At 42.9% G+C, this 10,799-nt stretch overlaps 1 protein-coding gene across 1 annotated transcript; it reads left to right on the top strand.

Annotated features, from left to right (window-relative positions):
* The first annotated feature begins 915 nt into the window (after positions 1-915).
* Positions 916-6,336, top strand: rassf10a (Ras association domain family member 10a). Its single transcript, XM_086301917.1, has 2 exons — positions 916-1,048; positions 1,239-6,336. Exon 2 carries the CDS (start codon positions 1,315-1,317, stop codon positions 2,755-2,757), a length of 1,443 nt encoding a protein of 480 aa, XP_086158043.1. The 5' UTR covers positions 916-1,048; positions 1,239-1,314; the 3' UTR covers positions 2,758-6,336.
* The last annotated feature ends 4,463 nt before the right edge of the window (positions 6,337-10,799 follow it).

Raw genomic sequence — 10,799 nt, 5'->3', positions numbered from 1 at the left:
GTGTGCTGCATGGCTGAGCAGGTCAGCTCCACCCACCCACCACGAAGAAAGAGAAGACAAGAGGCCCACTCTGTGCCGCCCTCCCACTCCTGTGAGACATCTGTGAACACATCCGTCTATTTACATTGTGAAGAAACTGGACAATATGGAATTGTGTTAAAATATTTTGCATGTGCCTGACCTGACATCCCCTTCCAAACACTTCAGAGTCTGTGAACAGATTCACAGTGAAAAGTGAAGAAGACTGCAGAAATCATGAAAGGCCAGAAAGTCGCGTTAAAGATGGAGATGATCAGGAACTAATCTGACGTGTTTCTCATCAGCTGTAGTTAAGACTTTGAAATATTATAGCGCATTTTGGCAACCGCACTTTTTTCACCCCTTTTTGCTGACCTGAGAGATGACGGTTCTATTTCCAACCGAACTTAATAACTGTTGATTATTTGACATCCCAGATATCAAGTTTGACTTCACTGCAGTTCTCATGTAGACCAGACTGATCTCAAGAATAAAACCTGTGACATTAATAAAAATACTACAGAGCTCTAAGCAAACGTGGATAACAGCGCTGACTTTTAACCGTGTAAACACACCGGCCCATAGATTATTAAGTCACGCACGGAATTAGTTTGATAAGTGTGTTTCAGACAGTTATCTGAAGGCAACCTTGTCTTAACCCTCAGTACCGACTTTCTACTTAACAAAGGCTGGCATATCAGTCCAGATTACCTTTGTTATCAAGAGTGAGAAAGTGTGTGTGTGTGTGTGTGTGTGTGTGTGTGTGTGTGTGTGTGTGTGTGTGTGTGTGTGTGTGTGTGTGTGTGTGTGTGTAAGTGAGAGAGAGGGGGCGAGAGAGCGAGAGAGGAGGCAGGAGGCGTGTCCCAGCGTTACAGCACCCTCCTGTTTTGTCCTACACACCAGAGCAGCTTGCCCTGACGCAAGGACGCACTCCTCATCTCCTCTCCGGAGCAGCGCGCAGGGCTCAGATCGATATGCCGGGGAGAGAGCCATGAGGTCCCAGCAGACTGCCCCAAAACAGACCACGGAGGTAAATAAATATATGTGATTTTTTTCTTTTTAGAAATAAGGCAGATATTTTTAAGCGTAATGAGGTTACATGTCCGGACTTCTGAGCGCATTTAAAGTGAGAGCTGACACAGACGACTGCGCAGAGAATTCCTGATGAATGTTTTGCATCATTAATAAAAATATTTTTGTCTCCTTTATTTTTTTTTTAGTTGCAGCAGACGAAGGCAGCAGAGAGGATTCAGTGAGGGAACTTTTCTTTCTTTCTTTCTTGGAGTTCAGCCGGAGATGGAGCCGGAGGAGGGAAAGATCTCGGTATGGGTCTGCCGGGAGGAGAAGCTGGTCTCGGGGCTGACTAAGCGAACCACCTGCGCCGACGTGGTCAAAGTCCTGCTTGAAGATCAGAACCTGCAGCAGGGCGCCTCGGCAGCGATGCTGTCTGGCTCTCCTCAGTCCTACTGCGTGGTGGAGAAATGGAGAGGCTTCGAGAGGATTTTACCCAACAAGACCAAAATCCTTCGGCTGTGGAGCGCCTGGGGAGACGAGCAAGAGAATGTTCGCTTTGTCCTGGTGAAAAACGAGGCTTCGCTGCCCAACAACGGGCCCCGCAGCGCCGAGGCCCGAGTCGTCCAGAGCCGGGAGAGTGGTGGTCCGGGCGGCTTGCTCAAGGGTACCGCCCGGACCTGCTGGACCGCAGCGGCCGCCGCGGCCAACCTGTCCCAGGAGAAACAGCGGCGCATCGTCAGGAAGGCCTTCAGAAAGTTGGACAAAATGAACAAAAAGAAGGAGCAGACTGTTTCTAAAGATAAAAGCTCGGTGGAAAAGATGGAGACGTTGGTCCACTTGGTGATTTCTCAGGACCACACCATCCGCCAGCAGATCCAGAGGATCAAGGACCTGGACCGGGAGATCGAGCGCTACGAGGCCAAAGTGCACTTCGACCGCATTAAGAGACACGGGGTGAACTACGTGCAGGACACTTACCTCGTAGATTCCACTTCAGGGGCTCCTGCCCTTTCGGATTGTAAGCGCAAAGCGGAGCGTCAGGACGCGCGGTGCACGTCGGAGACGCTTGCGCAGTTTGAGGAATACGCGCGCCGGTGCGAGGAGGTGGTGAGGCTGCAGGAGGAGCTGACGGAACGCGAGGCGCTCGTGGAGAGCATCACCGGGGAGATCCAGGAGGAGCTGAATCGGCGGTGGATGAAGCGTCGGCGGGAGGAGAGAGGCGCAGAAGCAGCACAGGACACGGACAGTGTTTCGGAGGAGATGTGTCTCACTGTGTCCGCCCCTCCAGCTGTGGAACCAGATGTTGAGAGTTTGTCTGAAAATGAGCTCGTACTGGAAGAGGAAAGGATCAAAACGCAGCTGGACACCAGCCTTTACATCGGCCTGAGACTGAAGACAGATCTGGACGCCATCAGGGGGGACTTGGACCTGAGTCTGGCACTCTGGGAAACCAAGGAGAGTGAACTGCTGGACCTGCTGGCCAAAGTGGAAACCATGGAGATAGAGCAAGCAAACAACACACTGACCGATGATGGAAAGGGGGAGCTGGGTGCAGTGAGCGCTGATGCAGAACCAGCATCAGGGGAGAAGAGCGGCGGTTGGGTGGAACAGGCCCGAGGTCTTTCCAAAGCCTGCAACACAAACGATGAGGACTCGGACACGGGGCTGAGCTCCATGCACAGCCAGGACTCTGACAACACACCTGTGTGCGAGTCACTCGTATAGACTCACTTTGCTTGGAAGCATGTTGGACTTTTATGCAATGCCATAAACTCAGGGGCAGAGAAATCAGTGTTGGCAATACTGGGAGATGTTCTCCCCTACCCAAAATGCACCTCTGTATGGATGATGTAGTTCTATAGCAATAATTCTGACATGTAGTCATGCACAATAAGCTAGAAAGGACAGCATGCTTATAGAGAGAGATGCCATGCTGCTCTATAGCTGACCTTTGACCTGTAAGAGGAAGGTCAACAAAGCACCACTTGTTAGGCGAAATAACCTAGAAGAGTATTATAACAAGCCTCTTAAAATCTGTAGTCCTCAAATTAACTTTAAGGCGTCATTGATGGAAGGATGGCTCAGAGGTAACAGCTCGCTTTTGTCAGGGAGTCCAACAACTCGCTGAAGCGACTGAAAGACACGGCTAAGTGTTGTTATGCTGAAAGTAGGTCTAATGGCCATGCAAAGTTTCCTTTAAAAGGCCAACATGAAATGTATCTTAATGCACAGTAAAGACTAGTCAGCTATCCACTACTATACAGATAGATGAGTCAGCTAAGAACATGTTACAGCTCTTTCAGTCTCCAAAAAAGTAAATGTGGAATCAGTTCATTGCTTCCTTTTCAAAATAAGACTGGAAACTATAAGCGCTGACTATTATTACCCAGAACTGCCTAATATTCTGAATGATATCAGGGTTTGGAGCAATTATACCGTAAAGTTTATGAACGTATACTGATCCCTGATCTAGTCGGCTAAGCAGAGCTGATAGATTGCTCGATATTGTCCTGTCATACAGTATAGCGTGTCTCTTAAGCACAAGAAGTCATACGTATTTAACCATACTGCTGAACTCTCACATTCTAGACTTAAAAAGAAAAAAATGAACTATTTGATTCTTGTGGTTTTTGATTGCTGTGAGCTTGTGACCCTTTAAACCGATGCAAAGTCAACATCATGCATTATATATTTCCATGAGCTCTTAGCGTTTCAAGTAAGCAAAGCCAGAGAAGGCCAAGTGTTATGTCATGAATAGCCCTGAACAAGCACCAGGTTTCCAAACATTTTTTTTTTTAAGTTGATTTATCTATTTGATTATTAGGTTGAGTTAACAGCAAGAAAAAAAGTGCCATCTTTCTAACGAAACAGCTATGGAAAAAGGGGGAACTCCAGCAATGTAGTAACAGATTAGGGGAATCACAGGAAACGGACTGAAAAACAAACAGAAACAGCAGAGGCTCCTGTTTCTCAAACAGATCCCAAACCTCTGAATCTTCAGGATTTCCTAAAATACAACTGGATATGATCTCTAATTAGACCCTCCTGCCCCCTCGATGCCCACAGCTTTTAAATCTTAGACCAGACCATATGTTAGATAAACATGAGATAAGCTAGGTGTTGTCATGAGGAGTGACAGAAACAGAAAACATCAGCAATTTATTTACATCAGCTGGGGATTGCGCCTCCTGATGAGTACTTTGAATTTGGTTAGCGAAACTGACAGAGTGCTCCTTTAAATCTGGGTCTGGATTATTGTAATGGAACATCGGTTTGCTGCTCTGAGCAGTGTTGTTAACATGAAAAGCTTCTTACTCAAGCATAATCAATGTGAACAGACAAGAAAAGCCAGATGTTTATATCAAAGTTTAAGTTGAGGAATTACTTCCCCTATCAGACGCCACATGCATTTGTGTAACAAACTGAAACAGCAGGTTTACATGTGTGAACCTGCACGTTAGTTATTTACATTATGGTGGATATGTTTTTTGCCCAATCAGCAAAATACCCCCCCCCCCCCCCCCCAAAAAAAAAAACAAAACAAAAAAACCCCCACAAGAGAAACGTAGGCCACATTCCACACATTTCCATAAATGAGATTTAATCTTGAACTTGTTTTTATTTCCAGTTTAAATAGGCATGACAACATCCAACTTATTTACAGAAACAGATTAGAAAACTGTCTAATCTAAACCTTTACATGCTGGCGGACCTCTTTGAATAACACCTGTGAGGCTTTAAGATGCTTTTTGGGAGATTCAGCACCCCAAAATTTAGCAGTCCCTCCGTAGCCGACCACTGGACTATTTTAAGACTCTCTTCATCTTTTTTCTGGAAATATTTGCTCCAAAGCAGTGTTAGCTGTGCTGCCTGGTATGCTACTCTAACATCTGCAAGGCAGGGGTGCCTCCAGAATTTTTGCATAGGGGTGGCCAAATGGGGGCCACTAAAAATATTGGGGTGGCACACCAAAAACTGAATTTCCAGTTTCATTATGCTGTTGTTAAATACATGTTACTTCAAAAATATTTCCAAAAAAGAGAGACAGAAAACAATGATATGCCTAGATAATTTCCTGCTATTAAAGTTGACATCACTGAAAATAGATACATGAAAACCACATCAGATTTTGACATCCATAATAATCTGTTTAAAGCTGGAATAAATAACAATTTAATGTTTTAAGTTGTTTTGGGGTTGTCTTCCTCTCACTTGTGCTCACATTTATTAGAATTATTACCAAAATAGGACAGTCTTGCCAGGGGTGCCACTGCGGAGGCCCCCTTGGTGGCGCCCCTGCTGCAAGGGGAGGGGTCAGAAACAGAAGCTAATATATATATATATCATTATTATTTTAAGATCGTCCTTCAAATAAATCATTTACCCTGTGTTATGTCAGCACTGTGTGATTTCAGATCTTGACTCTGTCTACCTGTAAATGGTGAAAAGTAACATGTTTATGACAGATAGCTGATAATACTGTGTCTGTGGAGTTAGCTGTGATGTGTCTCCTCACACCAAAATGACCAGCGTGTAGCTCATTTATGTCGCTTGATCAGGAACAGTTTGGGTTTCTTAGTTTGGGACATTCAGCCTGCTTTTTCTAGATAGACGGCTCTAGATTAGCAACTGTGAGGCTACAGCAACAGAAGTCACATGACGCCAGTCAGCACAATATTACACATGACTGTTAGTGTTGAAATAAATGGGGGGAAAAAAACCTGGATCAGTGTGTGGCTTTATTCGGTATGACTGACAGGGCTGAATGTATTTTGATCTCAAGCACGTCAGTGTTTTCACACCTCGATTAAAAGATGACTTCCTCCCGCTGCTAAACATCTTTTCCACGCACAAGTTTGGGTTTAGCCTGCATGCAGGGGTTAGGGATAGGAAGATACTTTGCATACCTCTAGGCCACAGAGCTTGACAGTGGAAGATGTGTGTGTGTGTGCATGTGTGTGTGTGTTGGTAGATTGTGGACTACCTCTCCTGTTATCCTTTCGTACTCGTCATGCATAGTTGTGTTTAATCGCTGCCTCTTGATCACTCTTGCATGAACTCCTACATTAATTATGACAGGATGAAACGGAGATCTGAACATACAGAGCACAGCTGTACAGCTCAGGTTACTGGTTAGTAACACTTCCCTTCACATGGTCCTCAGGGGGTGTCTTAAAGGGTCAATTAACCACTTTATTAAAAGTGTACATTTTCACTTAGTCCTATCATCTTACTCCGTATCATCTCACTTTTTGTGGCGCTCACACTGATGATAAATTGCTTTTTTAAAATATTCATAAGTACAATGCTATTTTAGAAACTCTGTCCTGTGTGTCTGGATCATCCACAGACCTTAGTGTGGATAGTTTTGGATAGAAGAGTTTTCTTAGATGAAACAGGAGTGCTCCATTCACGTCTGCTGTGCTGGTTCTACAAACCCAAGAACAAGGCAAACTTAATTAAGTCAAAAGCTCCAAAAACTATTTTTCCAACTCCTGTTTCCAAAGTCAAGAATGAGTTTTCAGAACCGAGTAGAGAAAATGATTCATATCTAAGGGTAGACTAGCTGTAGTCTCAATATCATATAGTGTGTACTTTTCCTTAATGCACTAGCTCGCGCTCCTTTCTTCAGGCCTCGCGGACAAGTCAGTGCTCCTGTCAGCTTAACCAAAAGAATTCGAGATATTTCCTCGAACATAGGTTGTAATTTGGTACAAGTTTTCCTTGTTTGGTGATGTGTCACTCTGATCAGTTTTCCCCTCCCTGCCGTTGGCATGATTAGTATTATCTGCAGAGCCTGTGTCTACAGAATAAGCCTTGTTTCTACAACCTAACCTGCAACGGGGGAAATGGTCTTAAGTGTAGAGAGAAAACGTGTTTACCAAACAGGCACAGAGTATTAGCATCTTTGTGGGAATTCCAGAAAAGTGTGTGAGATGGAAAATGTGGACAATTGTTCCCCAGGGAGATGTGGAAAGAACCAGGAACTACAAATTTGTGCTTACTTCTACTGATCATTTGATCTGAAGGCACTGAAAGAAGCTGAGGCTAAAGCTGGGTGATAACACTAAGTTTCAATTTTATAGGAATTTAGCCTTGAGTGAAGCTTTCAGTAGAACCATTCAGCTGAAGTCAATGGGCATAAAAGAGTGATTTTGATTAACAGAAGCATCATTAAAGTTGAAGTCCTGAAAGAAAGAATGTCATTGAAAGTATACAAATTAAAAGATTAGATCAGAAATCAGTAAAAACACACAGTGAATGAAGAGAGGAGTGGGAGTGGTGCTGAAGATGTTAACCAATGAAAGCAGCTGAACTGGTAGCCATTGAAGCAAGTTTAAATGTGGAGTGAACTGACGTTAAAATAATACAGTTTTTCAATGAAATACCAGGTGAAATAATAGACTGTATATAAGTGATGGACACTGCAATTTGAGGCTTTAATGTGAGATCTGGCTGCCAAACAGTTATCTTGTTTCCCATCAGCTGTAAGCGTGCAACACAATGAACCGCACTCTGAAGTGCAGGATAGGTCTAGTTTAGTGACTCCAACTGAGACCTCACAGACACCGATTGGCTACAGCAACCTTCACTAGGACACCTGTCAATCAAAACAGCCACTCCCCCAGAATCCAGACTCACTTCCTGTGGTGGCTTTTCTGCTCTCTGTGACAGTAAACATGCTTTTTAAGGCTGCAAAGTTGAACATTTTATCACAGGATAAAACTCATTTTTGGAGCCACCTTCAAACAGCCATTAGAGGAAGTCATGTTTTTGGTATTTCATTCTTCATCCCCAAGGTTACAAGTGATAAATCAGGTTTCCTTGGAAGAAGTTAATGGTAACTAAACTTTACAACCGGGGTCTAAACTGGGGGGATGTTTGCCTCATGGTGCATGCATGAGGCTGGGCACGCTAGGCCTAAACTTTAGAATTGGTAACCCTTAAGGGTGAAACAGATTTGACAGTGTTTGCACGTGTATTAATTCTGTGACAGCGTGATGCTCTTTGAATGGCTGCATCAGCATCGCTGCGAACGCCACAGAGTCTACGTGCAGCGAAGCATATTTCAAACTTCAGTACTGTCATGTGTAGATAAGACATTTTCCCAGAGGGGTCGTCTCACATCTCAGCCAACTGTGAGCCTGCTGATCTGGGTCTCATCTAAACGTGTCACTCAGGATGCCTGCAGTCATCTGATACCATCTGTTTTATTCCTGCTCTGACGGGTTAAATTCATCTGGGTTCTCATTCACTGCTTAAATCCACCAGTGGTTCTGCTGAGTCCATCCATGCTGGACTGACGTAAGACGTCGGAGTGATCCAAGCTGGCAAACGACACCCACTTTCTCCTGTGTCTTCAGGAACAGAGTTTCAGTTACACCAGCAGCTCTTCTTTTTCCTCTTTACTTTCTTTTCTTTCTGCTTTCTTTGACACTCTTTCCCCATTATTGTTCTCCACATGTTTAAGGTTATTTTTTGCCCCTTAATATGATAACAGATAAATATTTTTTACACATGAATGTCTGCATAAAAAGAGCATTTTGCTGCTTTTTTTTTAAAGGAGAGAATATTATTTGCTTACCTTTGCATAAACTCAGAGACAGTATAACTATACTATATATGAAGTAATTTATAAAAGAATTCCTTAATGGCAAATATGACAGTTGTCCTACAACACCCCACAAAATAGCCTTGAAATAGCTCATCTAGGAAACATTGCAGGCATATCGACTGGCTGTCGTAATAGAGATGCATGAGGTCTAAATAAAAAGTTCTAAGAACTGGTCCACAAGACTCAAACCCCTTACCCAATTTAAAAGCGGCTGATCTCACATTCAGAGTATTCTTCGCATTCACCTCTGGACCATTTTCAGCATTTAAAGTCTTTCTATGTTTTGTTTTGTGTTCTTAATTCGATTTGAAGTTCACTGGTGATTTTATACATGCAGTTTATGTCTTAGTGATGACTAGAAATCAAATTAATGGATCTCTTTGCATTCACTTATTTAGTTTCTTAAAACTAATTCCCTGGTAGTGTTAGCAAAACTGCCAAAAAGTAGTAAAAGTTGCTTTTAAAAGGGCTTTGCTAAAGTCTAACTCTATTCAAAGTTTATGGCTCAGCTCAAAAGTGAGACAACGAGAAATCAACTTTTTGGTTTTTTTTAAGGATCTTTCAGAAACATGAATTTTATTTAAATGATTAAAAAAAAAAAGCTGATCAGTGGACAACAGAGCACGATGAGGTCCAGTAAAAGGTGGGAGGCCTCCTGAGCCTCCTTCATACTTTTATCCACACTTCATAATCAGTGAAGCTAAAACACCACCTGTCTCATGTTTTATTCTAGAGTGAGACTTTTTTTGGCAATGCAGAAGGTTTGTCTGTTTTCTCTTTCCAGCAATGACAGCTGCACAGAACATGCCAATTTTAAGAAAACATGTACATTTTCTGTAAAACAGAAAGTACTGGAATATACTGAAAACTGATACTGTGAATTGTTATAACTCTGCTACGTCAAAACACAGACTTACTGATTGCATCAAAAAACAAAAGCTGAAAAATCAGAAAATCTTGTAACTCCATGTAAAACCAGATCGGTCGTCTAACTGTTGGGTTCAGAATTGGTTTAAAGAAATTAAATACACTGAGTGAGAGTTCAGTTTTCGAGAGATTGGGAGTTACTGTCACAGTTCTGGGTCAGTTTGACCCAGTATTTTGAGTTGTGTTTTGGCTTATTTTTGAATGATGAATCTGCATTTCAAGGTACTTTGGTGTGTTTGATTGTTTTCTTATTCTCTTAGTGCTTGTGATGATGATTATGATGATGTTCTATGTTCCAGCTTATTCTGGTTTATTTTTAGTTCTGCCCGTGTTAAGTTTGTGTTTCTCAGTCTGCGTCCTTGTGTCTTATTTCCTGTTTTATTGTGAAAGTCTATGTCTTATGTTAGTGTGTGCAGCTTTGCTCCCCCTGTCTCGTTAGTCCAATTTCTCCCAGCTGTGTCTCCCTCCTGTTGCCCATTCCCTGATTACCACCCTGTGTATATTAGCCCTGTGTTTTCCTGTTCTCAGTGTCGCGTCGTACCCTCAGAATTATGCCTGTGTGTTCAGTTCATGTTTTTGTTTATCACCAGCAATAAAGCTAAGGTTCTCAGTTTCAATTCAGTCTCAGAGTCTCGCATTTGGATCCTCCTCTCCATCCGCCTGCACACAGAGCCCTGACAGTTGTGTTAGTTAACTTTAGACGTAACAAGGCCAGCTGTTCACCTGCACTTCTAGTCTTTATGTGAAAAACTAGGGTAATCCCATTTGGACTGTGACTCCACACTGACTCCACAATCTGACTTCCCACTCAGAGATCGGCCAGGTTTGCAAACAGGAAATAAGTTAGGGTTTTAATTTTTACCCATAGTGAGAGGCAGTTATCAAACATTTTAACAAACACCATTAAAAAAGTACAGTTTTTGGTATAAATGTTGTGTATTTGCATGTCCACCAACCCCAGCATCTTCCTCTTAGTCTGATCCAGTTCATAAAAGTAAGGCTTTATTTCCAAAACGACACCAAACAAACAAAACTCACAATGTGAACATCATCCAGAAACCAAATCTTAATCCTGGAGGAATTGATAGTGTGCTGACTTGTAACGAGGTCTGAGCCACTCTTTTTTCTCACTGAAGTGTGTCTAAACACACAGCTTGCGGTTCGGTTTGCACGAACGTGCCTTTTTCCACTGTAAACACTGGTCACTGTAAGAATTCGTAGCGCT

The sequence above is a fragment of the Aulonocara sp. 'chitande type north' Nkhata Bay genome, linkage group LG7, assembly GCF_057382095.1.
Source record: "Aulonocara sp. 'chitande type north' Nkhata Bay isolate Kocher_YH1m ecotype deep benthic linkage group LG7, A_spYH_male_GT1.1, whole genome shotgun sequence".
Classification (NCBI taxonomy): Eukaryota; Metazoa; Chordata; class Actinopteri; order Cichliformes; family Cichlidae; genus Aulonocara; species Aulonocara sp. 'chitande type north' Nkhata Bay.
Note: the sequence above shows the minus strand (reverse complement) of the source record. Positions and strands in the feature narration are given on the sequence as shown.

What these genes read in the sequence shown, in the direction of transcription:
- rassf10a (XM_086301917.1), top strand. Translation starts at nt 1,315, where the DNA reads ATGGAGCCGGAGGAGGGAAAGATCTCGGTATGGGTCTGCCGGGAGGAG.